Here is a 17,176-nt window from a genome sequence, read left to right as displayed (position 1 = left end):
GAAGAGCAAACTAATGCAACTCATGACAAGAGTTAAGCTTTGAGAAAAATTAAATTCATGAAGTCTATGCTCAATAAAGTTTATCGTAAGCCTTCTCAAAATCAATCTTCATGGTCATAAATTATTTTTCCCTTTCAATCTCTTCATTGTATGTATCATTTCTTTAGCTATCAAAATATTATCTTGAATTTTTCTTCCAAGAATGAAGCTCGATTGATAGATAGCTATTCTATCATTAAGGTGAGGTTTAATCCTTTTCTTTAGAATCTTGGTTATAATCTTATAACTCACGTTGCATAGCAATATAGGTATGAATTGTTTGATGAGGTTAGGATTATTTAGCTTTGGCACTAGTGCTAGTAAGGTTTTGTTGCAAAGTCCAACGAGGCTTGGATTTCTTCAACAATTCTAGATGAAATCACAAACTTTTTCTTGAAAAACCATCGCTTCTTGAGGCTTTCAGAGATCCGATGTTGTGAGTAGCATTCTTTAAATTTATTTTCAATCCTGTTAGTGTAGCCGTAAAATTCCAGCAATCCCACTTACATGATCTTGGTAAAGGCTGTGGAAGTGGTTGATGATGTGTCTATTTAGGTCGTCTTCTTCTTCTATCTATTCTCCTTCAGAGTCTCTGGATTCCTCTTCTGACGATGGTTTTAGTATGCTAATATCTAATCTTCTTATCTCCTTCTTCCAGCTATTGTTGATGCAATCTGTAAACTCTAGATGGAAGGTCCACATAGCGTTGGACCTAAAGAATCTATTCTGAACAACAATCCTATCTTTATCCAGAAGAGGGTGATAGTCAGAATTAGTCCTAGGCAAGACGTCAATGAACCCACAATTGTTAATCCAGTTCGTAAACCTATTACACGCTTTTATATTTATTGTGGCCTCCCTTTTTTTTTTCGGATTCGTCTTTAATCTCATTGAAATCTCCAGCCATCAACCATTCTCTTGTCGTATTGTTAGCTATGTTGAGAAGCTTCGGCCAAAAAATCTTTTAGATTGGATTTAGGGGTTAGCATAAACTGTTGTCACCTGAAGCTGAACTTTCAGGTCTATTCCAGTACACCCATATTCCACTCACAAATCTTTAGGCTTCTTTTAACTCTCCTAGCATTGTCACTGTTGCACTTAGTTTCTAGCAGAATAGTAATATCAGGTTTAATTTATACTATTTTATAATTTCTTTAAGAGTGTGCCTAAAGGATATGCTGCCAGAACCCCTGACGTTCTAGATAAGACTAATAATAAAGAACCAATAAAAAAGATTGGAACCAAATTTAACTTAGATTTGGATCTCTTGCCTCTTTATCCATTTCCATGAATTCTTTTCTCCATCATAGGTGGTCTTCCTTCACTTGGAGGAGCTTCAAGTGTTAATTCAATCCCTTCCTCCATCATAATTTGTGATGCAACTTCATTTTCTACCCAATTTTTTTCATGATGTACTATGATGGTATTTTTTTGTTTCAACATTTGAGATTTGCTTTTTCTTCTCCTTGTTTTTCTTGGTAACTTTTTGTGTTGGTTGTTCTTTTCAGCTTCATTAGTGTTAACAATTATTGCTGACTCTGTTTTTTTTTTTTTTGGCTTTTCCTGGTACTTCTTTTCTATCCTGCTTGATTTTCCTTCCCTGTGGCTGTATGGTTTTCTTTCCCTCTCTTTCTTACTTTCTTCTTCTATTCCTCTTGCAGCTCCTCATGAATTTCTTCTTGTTTAATTAGTATTTCTTCATTTTGCAAGACATTAAACCTGGACTAGTTATTTTTAGCCTGCTGTTTCTCATTATGTTTGCTTGTTTCTCCTCCATTTTTTGTGTTGTCTTCTTTGCTTCGTCTGTTTTTTCTTCTTGCCCTTTGTACCACCATCCATGAACCATAATTCTCTTTGTTGTTTTCTTTCATAACTTATTTTATTTTATCGAATTTGTTACTTGTGATATTTTAGTGTTCCACCATGATTTTCATAGCTTCCTTTCCATTTTCTCATTAATGATAAGATTGTAGAGACCCTCATCTCTGATCTCCACTCTAATTCCTTTTGGGGTGTAGCTGCATTTTCGTTTTTTGCATTTTCTGAAGTTTGTCCTCTACTCTTTTTTTTTCTTCATCAATCTTATCCTCAGATCTTTTTTTTTTAGACCTTCTCCTTCCATTTATTTCGGATAAGACCCTCTTTGACCATATGAGTAATAGTTTTTATCTTCTCTAGACCTCCTTCTAATGGGGTATCATTAACCATCCAGTATTCCTTTCTTGGTATAAGCAGCTAGGTTCCAGAAAATCCTTCTTCATCTTTACGCACTTTCTTCTTGCTTCCCTTCAAATGGTGCCCAGCGCCATCCATGGTGGCTGAAGGTTGCAAATGGCGGTCTATTGCTGTTATTGATGTACGGAAAGAATTTCAACGGCTAATTTTTTAAAACTTTGAGATTCATTATTTTTTATAGCTATATGGACATTCATACATATATTAGGGGTGTTCATGCCCCCGATTCGACCCGAAAATCCAGCCTTGTTCCGAATATTTTAGGGGCTAATTTGATGTGATTTTACCGGGTCTATGATCGGGTAAGGGTCTCAAAAATAGACCCGGTCATTATTTTAGGTCGGGTCCGAGTTATGGTTCGCGTCACCCGAATTCGTCCCGGTGACCCAGTCATCATACACAATTAATATTTTATGTTATTAGTGATAGATGATGGCTATTCTTATGTGAAATTTAAGTATTGTAAACCTTAATATTTTGTGTTATTAGTCATTATAAGACTATTAGTTAATGTTTTATGTTTAAAATGCATAAAACTTTAGACTAATGCATAATATTATGTTATTTGTATTGGTTTAAATATTTGGTGTTATTAGACAATATTAGTATTGATTGTGGTTATACTTTAATTTTAAAGAATGGTTGGTTTTTGTTATATTTTTTAAGTGAATTTTACCATGTCAAATAATGGTTGGAGTCTTGAAAATTTGAATATTTTCACATGCTAGCTTACAAGAAGGTATTAAAGTAATATAATGTTGACGGCTCGATTTTCACCTGGTTTTTACCCAATATAATCGTGGCGCGAAACTGTATAAGTTTTATCGAGTTTAGAGTCGAGTTCAGGTCTAACAAATAGACCCGATATATATTTCGGGTTGGATCTAGATCACATCAAATCTGGTTTCACCCGTCCCATAAACATTCCTTATATGTTCTCTTTTTTCTTTTGTCTTGGTTTGTGTGCCTTTTTGTTCATTGGCATCTTTTGTTTTTTATTAGACCAAAAATTTTATACATCTTTTCAGTTTTTTATGTCCTACAGTTTTCTTTAATTTAAAAGATTAAAGACTAATTCGTTGTAGATCGAAATTTTATTTAAAAATTTATTATTAACCAATGAATTACTACATACATAAAATATAATCTGAATTTTGACACTTAAACGAATCAGTAAATTAACTACTAATCCCAAGGTTATTATACATCTTTTCCTTTTATTGTTTAAAGTTTAAACTTTGAAGCTTCAAGTTAAAAAAAAAAACTTTGAAGCACGATACAAATAAAAAAAACCACCTTGAAGTCTTGTCTGGGTTTAAAATAATATTTTTAATACGAAAATATTTAATATTTTATCACAAGACCAAAAGGAGTATAGTGTACCCGATTCAAAACTTAACAAGTCTAAGCAGTAGATGAAAATCTTTAAATATTGTATATGTAAATGTATAGCGTGCGTAAATTTATGATGTTATAATATCTAGAAGAATAATGCTAGGCAGTTAAAATATTATGACAATAAATAAAGATATATAATTAATAATATTTGTGTTTATAAAAGAGTATAAACTGTAAATTATTTTTTTAATTTAATTGACATAATTAATTTTTTATAATTAATTATCTTTTTCTATTTAATGTGAATCAAATTTCAAAATTTTTTTTTCATTATTATTACATGTATTTATGATTTTTTTCTCCTAAATAAAAATTTTAAATTTTTATATTTTTTACTTTTGAAAAATCTCAAATCACCTCAACACATTTCATAATAAATAAAAGCATCTTAAATTTAATCGGTTTCTATTTATTGAAAATTATAAACATAAAAAATTATTGGTTTATAATCTGTAAAATAAAATAATAAATACATAATAAATTAGCACCAATTTATTAATTATGAATATCATGTATATAAAATTATCAATATTATATGTATAAAAATATATATGTTAAAAGATAGACTATTATAAAAAAAATAGAAAATAAAATATAAAATATAAATAAAAATTAAAAAATAAAATTTTAAAAATATAATTATTAACTCATTATATTAAAATCAATAAATAATCATACGTATGAATAGTAAATAAAAAATATTAAAATTATGACCCTTTAGCATATATGTAAGATAATTTTAAATATATAACAAAACACATAGTCTAAAATTTAGTAATATTAATTGTAAAAATTTATTAATTATGGATATTATATGTATAAAATTATGAATATTATGAGTATGAAATTATGGATGTTATTAATATGAAATTTTAGATATTATGTGTACCTTACCTAACTATATATGGATGTTATGTGTATGAACTTATAAATGTTATGAGTAAATTTATTAATTAAATAAATTAATTAAAGTATTTGACATTTTTTTTAAATTTATTAATAATTATAGTAAAATTTGAAAATATATGTAAATCAGAATAAATCATTTCACTTTGAAAAATATGAAATAAATTTTTAAATTATCAATCAAAGACGGTGATTTAAAAAATTATACGTTGATTTAAATGTATAATGTCTTAAAAAAATTAAAATATTTTAAATCATGATTTATTAGTACTTATGTGAAATAATTTAAAATATATAATAAAATAGAGTTTAGAATTACATAATATTAATTGTAAAAATATATTAATTATGAAAATTATGTGTGTATATATATAGATGTTACATAATAAATAAAAAATATACTTTTGTTATTATAATATAAATTAATTATCATAAATATAAATTATGTATATTCATTTAATAAAAATGTAAATTGACAAGGTATGTGCTTATAATATGTTATTTAATATATGCAATTAATGTTTTTATATATAATAAATATTGCAGTAAAATAAATAGGCACGTCAACAAATAATAATTAAATTTTGCTCATCTCACTAAATAAAGTTAAAAATAGAAGGTTTTGGTTGATTTTGTTCCCTAATTTGTACAAATATAATAATTATATGGGCCATATTTACAACTTTAAAGGGTATGATATATAATTAGTCATAATTCTATAAATATTGAACAACTTATTAATTATTAAATATATTAAATTGGCAACGAATCTTAAAATAAATTGTATAAGAAAGAAGTAGTATTTAGATTTCTGTTCACAACTCAAAAATCTCTTTAGCCTCCTTAAATTGAACTTTTAGATTAAGACGATCTATTATATTTTTAAAAGAAATTCTTCATTGACACATGGTAAATTAAACTAATGCATGACAATACATAGAGTTGGAACTTATGGAACCATTCTTTTAAAATAAATAAGAGGATTATCTTAAAACGTTAAAGATATAATTATTTTTATAGTTTTTTATAAATTTAAGTTTTTAAAAAAATAATTTTATAATATAATATCAGGTTTTTTATCATAAAAAATTTAGAATTCAATTTTTGTTAAAAAAATTTAACATAAGATAAATAAAAAAAGAAGTCTACATAAAAAATTATTAAACTTGCTCTTATGTAAAGAAATATATTAAAAATGTTAGAGGTCATGTGAAGCTAGAAGTCATCAAGCCCAGCCAGCCCCTCTTTCTATTTCTAGTTTTTCAATTATTCAATTTTTTCTATTTTCTGTGCTTATTGCTGAGTTGTACTTGTAGAAATTCATAGAAGTATGTGTCAGTTAGTTTTTAGTCAGTTATAGCCAGGTGCTAACTGTTAGGTTGTTGAGTTAGTTAGTCCATATGTTAGAAAGTTCCAACTGTCTATAAATGCACTTTTCCCTCTGTAACTTGTGTTCAAGTTTTTTGCACAATGAGATTCAATTCAATCTCCATTCAGTTGCAACCTTTCTCTCTACTCTTCTTCTTTTTCTGAAATCTGCCTCTGGGGTCTGATACCTTTCATGGTATTAGAGCCATTGGCTTCACAGCATTCAACACACCACAAGTAACCAGGAGCTGTTCAATCAACAATGGCACAAAATTTCGTTGCAACACCAATTTCCATAAAACTGGATGAGGACAACTTCTTGCAGTGGAAGGATCAAGCAATCGCAACTATAGAAGGAAATGATATGCTAAGTCACATCACAGGGAGAGGAATTCCTCAGCAATTCATAGCTTCGGAGAATGGCACGAACACAACAATCAATCCAACTTATCAACAATAGAAACAACAAGATTCACTCCTTAAATCTTGATTATTGGCTTCGATGAGCAAACCTTTCACCACAAGAATGGTAGGCTGCGTGTATACACATCAAGTATGGAAAAGATTGGAAGATCAATTCTCCTCACAGATCAAAGCTAAGGTGATGCAGTTGAAAAATAAGCTTAGCACTCTTCAAATTGGAGGATCTGTAACTGAATATGTTCTGATGATCAAAAGCACGATTGATGCGCTGGCATCTGTAGGTGAATTGGTAAAAGAAAGTGATCATGTTAATGCAATCTTGCATGGTTTAACTGAGAAATACTCTTCAGTATATACGTCAGTGCTTGCTAGATATGAAAGCATTACAGTGGCAGAGTTAGAGGCATTACTGCTTGCTCATGAGAGCATGCTTGCAAAGTTTTGAAAACCTGAGGCTTTTATGCAAGTCAATATAGCACAGTTCAAAAACTATGATTAGAACTATCAAGCAAGGAGAGGCTTCAGAGGTGGATTCAGAGGAAGAGGAGGTCGATCATTCAGAGGAGGTAGGAGTTATTCTGAAGGAAGACAGATGCAAGAAGGAACAAATAGTGGATAGTTCAGTAATGAAGATAGACAGTTTGCAAATGAAAGAGGTCAATAAAGTAGAGGCCAAAGAATGTACAATTCAAGGAAAAATAGTAGTAGGCCACAGTGTCAAATATGCAACAAAATTGGCCACACTGCAAGAACCTGTTGGTATAGGTATAGTGAAGATCAATATGAGGAGGAGGATTATGGAAGAGAAGCCTACAACAACAGCAACAATCAAGTGTCTCAACCTGAGGCAAACTTCTGCAACATGACAACAACACCAACAATAGTGCAAGATCCCAGCTGGTATCCTGATTCAGGGGCAACACACCATATGACACATGTTGCAAAGAACCTGATAGAGAAAGAAGAGTACTGTGGCAAAGAGGAAGTTGTAATCGGCAATGGCACAGGTTTGCAGATTTCTTTTGTTGGAAATTTGTGTTTCAAAACTGATTTGAACTCTAGGTTATTGCACTTAAGAAAACGATTATGTATGCCTGATGAGTGTGCATCAGTTATGCTGTGACAATCAAATTTTCTTTGAATTCTATGATGATAGGTGTTGTATAAAGGCTAAAGAGACAAGAGAAGTGGTGCTTCAAGGCACTGTAAACAAAGGTCTCTATAGATTTACCAATCTACACAACCTAAAAATAATTTCAGCTGCCTATGCCTCTTCTGTGAGAAACAAAAATGAATTTGTAATATGGCATGTTAGATTAGGCCATGCCAACCATTTAGCTGTCTCTAAAGTTTTGAAAGCTTGTAATATTGCTGCCTTTTCTGAGAAAATAAACTGCTCATCTTGTTGTATTGAAAAATTCCACCAACTACCATTCCCTTCTTCACAAACCTTGTATAAACACCCTTTGGAACTTGTATATTCAGATATTTGGGGACTTGTTCCTATGTCAGATCGTAATGAAAATTGGTATTTTGTCAATTTTATTGATGCTTTCTCTAAATATACCTTGCTTTATTTAATCAAATCTAGAGCTCAATTGAAAACAGTTTTTGAAAATTTCTAACAAATAGCTGAATTGCAACTAAACACTAAATTCAAGATGTTGCAAAGTGACAATGCTACTGAGTACATTAGCCTATCAAAGACATTGCAGGAAAAGGGAGTGCTGCACCGATTCTCCTGCCCACATGTCCATTAGCAAAATGGATCAGCAGAGAGAAAGTACAGACATGTTGTAGAGATGGGACTTACCCTTCTAGCTGGAGCCTCCATGCCTATCAAATTCTGGGGAGAAGCTTTTTGCACTGCTACAAAGCTTATTAATATCCTTCCAACACCAGTTCTAGATAATGTATCCCTTGCAGAGAAGCTATTTGGAAGAAAGCCTTCCTATGAAAACCTATGTGTGTTTGGTTGCCTATGTTTTTCACACCAAAAACCATATAGCAAGCACAAATTAGACTTCAGATTCTCTCCCTGCACCTTTATTGGCTATGGAGCAGTACATAAATGGTACAAGTACCTCACTCAACAAGACAAAGTCATACTAACTCCTAATGTGGTGTTCTTCGAAGATCAGTTCCCTTTCAAGCAAAGTACTATCAAAGCTAACCAAGAATCCTCAATAAATGAGCTCTCATTGCCTACAATTCCAATGTTACCAAAGTTGTCACCAAACTCACCTGAAGGTAGTCATCCCTCCTGTCAAAATCAGTCCTCAAGCAATCAACAAGAATCTGTAGATGACAGCACCCTCCAATCACTAAACCCTTCACCCAACCATCATAGCCAACAAGTTCCTATAGCAGAGTCATCAACACCAGTCCCCATCCCTATTAATGACATTGAAATTGTCCTCCTTAGTTGTGAACCTGAACCAAACTCCACAATAGCTACACAGAACATTCACCCTATGATAACCAGAGGCAAAGCTGGGGATTGTTAAACCAAAACTCTTTTTGGCAAGTGTTGAACCAAGAAGTGTCAAAGATGCTCTCAAGGTACTTGAATAGAAGGCAGTAATGGATCTTGAATATGAAGCATTGATCAAGAACAAAACCTGGGAGCTGGTCAAACTTCCCCCAAACAGAGATGTCATTGGAAGCAAATGGGTCTTTAGAATCAAGTACAATACAGATGGCTCCCTGCAAAAGTATAAAGCAAGACTAGTTGTTCAGGGGTTTGCTCAGAAGCCAGGATCTAATTTCTCAGAAACCTATAGTCCAGTGGTGAAGCCTATTTCTATAAGAGTGCTATTGTCAATTGCTCTATCAAGGTCATGGACAATTAGGAGCTAGATGTTAACAATGCCTTTCTACATGGTGATCTAGTTAAGAAAGTGTACATAAAACAGCCTCAAGGCTATGAACAAGGAGATCCTTCAATAGCGTGTAAGCTCATCAAAGCTCTCTATGGACTGAAACAGGCTCCAAGAGAGTGGTATTATAAGCTTGCTAATAGCCTCAAAAAACTTAGATTCACAGCCACAAAATCAGATGTAGCAGTGTTCATTCGAAATGATGACAATGTCAAAACCTACATCCTTGTATATGTAGATGATATAATTGTAACTGGTGAATCAGCTGAGGCTGTTAAGGAAGTGATATAGCAGCTAAATTCAAAGTTTGCCCTCAAAGACCTAGGAGATCTGAACTATTTTCTAGGGATACAAGTAACCAAAACAAATGATGGAGGCTTAGTTCTTACACAACAGAAGTACATTGGCGAGCTCTTGAAGAAAGATGGTATGGCAGGCTGTGCAACTTGTCACACTCCACTCCCTTCCACAACCAAGATCACAGCTCTTGGGGGAGCGTGATTCAATGATCCAGGTTTATACAGATCTGTCATTGGAAGTTTACAGTACCTAACCATCACAAGGCCTGAAATTTGTTATTGTGTTAACAAATTGGCACAATTTGTTCAGTCTCCACTGGACTCTCACTAGAGAATGGTGAAATGAGTGCTGAGATACTTAAGTGGCACTACTAGCTATGACCTACACATGAAGAGAGACATTGATCAGAGTACAGCTATGAAGATTGTTGCCTATAGTGACTCTGACTGGGCTGGGGACCCAAATGACAGAAAAATCAACTAGTGGTTATTGTGTATTCCTTGGCTCCAACCTAGTCTCCTGGGCCTCTAGAAAGCAAACAGTTGTGGCCAGGTCTAACACTGAAGCTGAGTACAGAAGTGTGTTAGACACTGTGGCTGAGCTAGTCTGGATAAGAAACTTGATGATTGAGTTGAAGTTGCCTACCCCTGAAGCACCAGTGATTTATTGTGACAATTTGAGTGTTGTGCTCCTAGCAGCAAACCCTATCCTTCACTCCAAGTCCATGCATTTCGAAATAGACCTCCACTTTGTCAGAAATCATGTTAACAACAAGTAAATCCAAGTGAGCCACATCCCAGGAGCTATACAAGTAGCAGATATTCTCACCAAAGCCATACCCTCAGAAGCTTTCATTAATCTTCGAGACAAGCTCAACATTAATGACCAACAAGCAATTACCAAGAAAACCAACAGCACTAATCAAGATCAGCAGCAGCAGAACGAAAAAGGAACCTAGAGATGATCTAAGGTGACAGTGCTTTCTTTTAGAAAGCAGAAGAAAAGGAAACTAGAGATAATGTTAGAGGTCATGTGAAACTAGAAGCCATCAAGCCCAGCGAGATCCCAGCCAGCCCCTCTTTCTATTTCTAGTTTTTCAGTTATTCAATTTTTTCTGTTTTCTATGCTTACTGCTGAGTTGTACTTATAGAAGCTCCTAGAAGTATATATCAGTTAGTTTTCAATCAGTTACAGCCAAGTACTAGCTGTTAGGTTGTTGAGTTAGTTAGTCCATATGCTAGAAGGTTCCAACTATCTATAAATGCACTTTCCTCTCTGTAACTTGCTGTTCAAGTTTTTTACACAATGAGATTCAATTCATTCTCCATTCAGCTGCAACTTTTCTCTCTACTCTTTTTTTTCTCTAAAATCTACCTCCGGATCTGATACCTTTCAAAAAATATAATTATTTATATATTTTTGTATCCGTTTAAAATTTGATGAGAAATAATTTTAATGATAGGCAAGCTAGATATTCCTCGTTAATAATCATCAGGTTTCCCTTCCATTCTACCATGCCAATATAAATATGCGTCATGTATTTAAAGTGTGGTAGGTATCATTCTACATACATAAAGGTAAATTTAAAGGGATTTTATTTCAAGAACTACTATACACATTTTAAAGTCCTCACGGGTTAGCTTTAATTTGTTGGGTATATAATTTAGTTGTAAAAAAACAAAAATAAGAAAAAAGGATCATTCTATTTATCTGCTTGATAAAGTTGATTTGGTTTTATTGTTCTTACAAGATGTTAGGACAAAGCTAGTGACGCATCACTTATTCAAATAATCACCAATGCCCTCTATATATACAAACACATTAGCTTCAAGAGAATAATCACTCACATATCCATAAAACGCATAGAAAATACTAATAATAATAATGAGTTCACGAAGTTCATTTGAGTTCCTTTTTCTCGTTATTCCTATGATTTTCATGATCATAGTACTTAATAATAATCCATGTTATTGTCGTGTGTTGGACCAAGCAGAGGATTCAAAGGTGAATGTTACTTTGAATTACCAAAGTCTTTGTGAAGGGTGCGCCCGTTACATAAAGAGCGACCTTGGAAATCTGTATAACAATTCAGAATTAATGTCCATTGTCAACCTTCATTTGTTGCCCTTTGGCAATGCTCACATTGATCAAAATCAAACCGTCCAATGCCAGGTTCCATTTCCTTGCCTATATATACACTATAGCAAAAGCGCCAAATTGCGGCGATTTATTTTAGGTAAAAACTCAAGTGCAGTCGACTTTATGTGAAGTTGATAGTTGAGAATCGTTAGATGAAAATTTAGTCAAATCAGTCAAATCATCTAACGATTCTCCATTATCAATTTCACGTGAAGTCGACTGCACCTGAGTTTCCACCTTTATTTTAACAATAGCAACAGTTTAGTTATAAACCGTCACAAAATCACATTCTAACAGTTTGTGAACCGGTGTAATTTGTCGTGCGGGAATTAGTTTTTTATATTTTTAAAGGATTTTTTATTTTTAATTTTCAATTAAAAAATAATTTTAAATATTAAAAATATTATTTTAATTTTAGTAATACTTTTTAAATATCATGTATATTGTAACCATGACATATAATAGAACTATGTACGTACTACTGTTTCTCTTTTTTTTTTAATAATATTTATTATTTTTTGAGAATTTAAATATAAAATTTAACGTTTAAAAAATAAGATTTAAAATTTATAATTAAAAAAATAGTTGATATTTGTTGAAAAACGTTGGTTTTTTAATTAAATTCTTAAAATAATAAATATTTTAATTTGAACTAGAATAATTATTCTCATGTTTTATCTAGATATCTAACTTTTTAAAAAACGTTGGCCGTGCATGCATGCTTCTCGCATTAGATATCTAACTTTATTTCTTCTTCTTTTAAATTTTGTTTGGTTTATACTTTATAGCATGGTCCAAATGAATGCTACTTGAATACCATAGAAGCATGTGCCCTCCACGAATGGCCATTGGTAAGGTCTTTTTTTTTTGTATTATTATATATGTGTTTTAGATTTTTCAGTAATGTTATTTTTATTTTTTATTTTTTCTTATTATTATCACTTTAAATTATTTCTTGTTTTACAAATTATTTTATTTTATTTTTTATTCATTGAGGATTGTTTAGTAATATTATCTTTAGATTATGTTTCATCATTCATGTTTTTTAATAACTATATATATATAACCAACATGACAGATGAAATGGAATAGAGGAAGTATTTAAGGCAGATATACATGAGCTCAATTTTGACTTTTAAGATATTATGTGTGAAATATAATTTTTCTGACCATGAATTGTATCGCATATAATCATTGCAGTATTACTTAAATATTTTACAATGAATAATTTGCTAAAGGCATATAAAATTTGCAAATACTTTTCAAAATTATTAAATACCATAATAGTACACTTTTGGAGCATATGTAATTTACTGTTCACCAATAAATAATCATGTGATACCTCTAAAAGTGTGTGAGTTTGAACATGAGGCAGGAAAAAAGCTTCGCTTTTATCAAATGTGTTGAGGTTGGTGTGCTAAAGAAAAGTGATGATGATGATGATGAATTAAAATCATTATGGAACTCATGTTGTGAGGAACTCAAGTTAGATTCAAACCCCATTAAGGATTGCTATGAATCTGGACGTGGAAATAAGGTCAGTTAATTTTGCACCTGCATTATTCATACTAGCATTTGAAATTTGATTATATATTTTAAATTAACTATGCTAAGTGTGCACTATATAAACTTAATTAGTCACTAAAATTAGTAACTAATATTATATACATATTAAATATAAATTTATATTAAAAATAAATTAAATAAAATATATATTTATATACAAATATATTAGTGATTGATTTTAGTGTATAAATAGCATTTTTGTTTTAAAATAACTACTAATAGTAATAGATGAAATATCTATAATGTGGTGAAATTTTTGTACAAAAAGAATATATTATCATTTAAATAATGTGTCCAGCAGATTGCAAGTTTTTTTATTCTTTTGGTTCCAATCTATAATTTCACGAATTCTATGCAAAAAACTTGACCATGCAGTTACTCTTGGGCTATGGTGAAGAAAGCAAAGCACAAGTTCCACCTCATATGTTTGTGCCTTGGGTTACTGTCAATGACGTTCCCTTAGAATTTGACATTGTAAGTATCGTAAAAATAACCCTCTTTACTAATTATTATTTAATATAGTATTATTTATCAATTAATAGATAGAATAATACTAATCTATTCTCAAATTGTAGGAGAAAATCATGATATAGTAATAAGTTACTTATTAGCAATTAGCAATTTCATATGGTGATTTTTAAATAATATGAGTTTAGGTAGTTTATGCTATGTTAATCTGACATATTATTATTATTATTATGAAGTGGCTAACTAACGAAGCTTCTCCTATTGGTGCAGTTTAATGTGAGTAGACACGTGTGTAACGCCTATAAGGATTCTTTGAAACTGAAAGCATGCAATAAGAATGATATGCATGTTGCTGCCACCTCATCAGATGAAGAGTTTAAATTAACTCAAGCAGTGTGTTATGCCAATTAACAATGTGTAGGGGTTGTGTGTCAAGTGTCAACTCCATAATAATGTGAGATTAAATAATGTTTGTGGACACCTATCATCTTATTTGGGGAGAATCAATTTGAGTGAAATAATATTAAATATATCGCTGCTTTTCTTTTTCCCTTCTAAAAAGTCCACATGTTATACGCTATACAACGGATTAAATAATAATAATAATAATAATAATTGTGGCACCGCCAAAAAAAAGAAAAAGGAACTCAATGGTGTTAATTCTCTAATCTCTAGTATTAATTTTACATTTCAATTTTGATGGAGATTACATTTTTAGAATTGAATTTCCTAATTTTACATTTCTATATGGGCCTATTTTGGGCTCAAACTTCGTTATAAATGGGCCAATCTTCTAACTCCAAAGCAAAGGCCTTGACCGTATTCTCGGCCTCATTTTCACCTCATTTCCCAAAAAAAAAGAGACAGCTACTTAAGTTAATAAAAAAGTTAAAAAAGTTTATACTCAAATACATCTCTAACAAATTTTGCATCCAACATTTTTGTCTTCAAAAACAGTGTATTATATTAAGATCTCTTATAAAAATAAGATATATATAAAGTTATTTTATCATATTATTAAAAATTTATTTATCCAAATAAAAATAATAAATTTATCTAAAATAAAAATTTATATATTTTATTTTATAAAATTTAAGAATCTCAACTTAATAAAAAATTTTGGAAAACAAAAACGTCCAAATACAAAATTTTTTAAAGACTTATTTGAATATAAGCTGAAAAATTAATAATAAAGCCACCTAAGTCTAAAACCTTTCGTATTCCTGACTAAAAGAGTATCCTTTCTGATTCAATAGTTTCATTCATTTGTTTTAGTTAATCTCAGATGGAACAATGAAATTAAAATAATTGAACGTCGAATCTGGGGAAGGGTAAAAAGAAAAGAAAAGAAAAGATCAACCGTGTTATAGCAAATCTTCATTTAATGGAATATTTTTAGACTCCAAAAAAATATTGAACTTAAATGTATCTTTATTTTATTTTTCTTTCCATATACACGAACATAATGAATCTGTACAAATCAACAACTACCCGTGCAAATTCAATTGATACATACAAAAGGTAGTGAACTCTTTTTCTTCTATTTAAGCGTAATTAAATTCCTAATTTTGTTTATAATCAAAATCCAAAAGAGAATTGTCTTTCAAGATTTGAAAATGATAAATTCGTCTATCACCATTAAAAAAGATGATAGATTCATCTTCTCGTACAAAATCTATACATGTACGAAAAGACTAATATACACATGTACGAATTTATTACTTTCAAACCATGAATGACTTTGAATTCGTGCTTTCGGGCATTTGATTAGAGACAAGATTAAGATTAAGATTAAGAGTTAATTTCTCCATGTTGAAACCCTTAGAAGCTGGATTCCTTTCCATAGCAACACTAATTCATTCCCATTTTGCCCTTCAATTTTGGCCCCATATGAATCATCACACCCCTCCAACAACTCTCCAATTTCCATCAAATTTCTTTTGCTAAATCCACAACCATCCAATCCAAATCCTTGATGAAAATTGAAACCCTCTGAGATCTCCTCCCACTGTTGCAACCATGAGAGAGAAGAAACATTAGGTGCCAAAAATAAGCACTCAATAGCAGCTCTTGCTTCTGAAGAACATGGGAAGTGTGACTCAATTGATTCCAACAAGGCCTTGTAATGAACCAAATTTGCATCATAAAATGACTTGAAATCAAATCCATTTTTTCCCAACTTGTCATAAGCACCCCCATCAGCAAAAGTCAAAATTGCCCTTTTATTTCCACAAAAATGGATCAAATTTAGAAACTCCATGACATGTTTTCTACTCTTTTCTCTCCCCATATGTGGAAGGCCCACCATGCAATTGAAGGCAAAAAACTCCTTTTTCCCACCCCTTTTGTTCACTTTCTTGATCTCCATAACCACTTCCTCTATTCCCTTCTCCTCCACTTTCAATTTCAAAAATCCACAAGATCTTGCATGCTCATAGAGGCTCCTTTTAACTTCCTCAAAGTTCCACTGAGGGAAATTACATTCATACCCTTCCTCATCACTCTTGATTGAAGTCAATTTCAATGTTTTGTTCAAGGGTGCAATTGCCTCAATCATAGAAGGCCATTGAATCCCATTGACCAAATCAAAGTCAAATATATGTATAACATCACAATCATGGGGTATGGCTTCAAGAATTGATGAATTAGCAACAAAGTTTGCAACTTTTCCATGTGGGGTTCCTTGGTACAAGGCTCTAAACAAATCTTCAAAGTGTTTAATAGCCTCTTGTTTTAGATAATCACCACCACCACCTTGGGACAAGTAGAACTCAAATGGTTCATCAATTGGGCTAGCTTTGTTGCGCATGGTTCTCAAGATCTCTTGAACTTGTGGTTTGTGACCTTTTCCAAGAGCTTCTCCAATGGCTTCCACCATGTGTGGAAGCACCACCCTCTTGTCAATTTCCATGCCTAGTTGAGGCAAGAAAAGCTGCTGAAATTGATGTGTTGATGAGGACAAATCTGAATTCAAAGATGTGGTAGGACTCCAATTACCATTTTGCCCTTCTTCACTTCTAGAAATCATCATGTTTTGTGAAGAAGGATAAAAGCTACCCTCACCACTTTCTTCTTGGTAACTTTGGTTTTTTCCATTAGTATTGGGGTTAGAATTGTCCAATTCCATGGAAAAATAATCCATTAGTGTTTGTAAGGAATCTTCTTCCTCAACCGGGTTATGGTATAAGGTATCATCATTGGAATAAGGGGTAGAAGAAACATTAGAAGAAGTAATATTGAATAAAGGATTAATATTAGTGAAATTGAATCCTGAATTACCCATATGTGAATTATCAACCATGAAGCCATAGTTCTCAACAAATTGATGAAATTCAAGAGTTGAGCTATTCTCTTCAAGGAATGACCATAGGGACTTAGGAACATGATGAGAGTGCATCATCTTGCTCTCTATATTAGATTCAATAATATTGAAGGTGGGGAGTTTGAATGATGGG

General features: G+C 31.8%; 2 protein-coding genes across 2 annotated transcripts; one reads left to right on the top strand and one right to left on the bottom strand.

The window, feature by feature from the left end:
- The first annotated feature begins 9,672 nt into the window (after nt 1-9,672).
- On the top strand, nt 9,673-13,996 carry LOC130963337 (gamma-interferon-responsive lysosomal thiol protein-like). Its single transcript, XM_057889465.1, has 5 exons — nt 9,673-9,793; nt 11,497-11,720; nt 13,063-13,224; nt 13,629-13,727; nt 13,958-13,996. Exons 1-5 carry the CDS (start codon nt 9,673-9,675, stop codon nt 13,994-13,996), a joined length of 645 nt encoding a protein of 214 aa, XP_057745448.1.
- A 1,523-nt stretch (nt 13,997-15,519) lies between these two features.
- LOC130963336 (protein NODULATION SIGNALING PATHWAY 2-like) lies at nt 15,520-17,121 on the bottom strand. The gene has a single exon (XM_057889464.1). It carries the CDS (start codon nt 17,119-17,121, stop codon nt 15,520-15,522), a length of 1,602 nt encoding a protein of 533 aa, XP_057745447.1.
- Nucleotides 17,122-17,176: the final 55 nt, after the last annotated feature.

Source organism: Arachis stenosperma, chromosome 2, assembly GCF_014773155.1.
Source record: "Arachis stenosperma cultivar V10309 chromosome 2, arast.V10309.gnm1.PFL2, whole genome shotgun sequence".
In the NCBI taxonomy this organism is placed as follows: Eukaryota; Viridiplantae; Streptophyta; class Magnoliopsida; order Fabales; family Fabaceae; genus Arachis; species Arachis stenosperma.
Note: the sequence above shows the minus strand (reverse complement) of the source record. Positions and strands in the feature narration are given on the sequence as shown.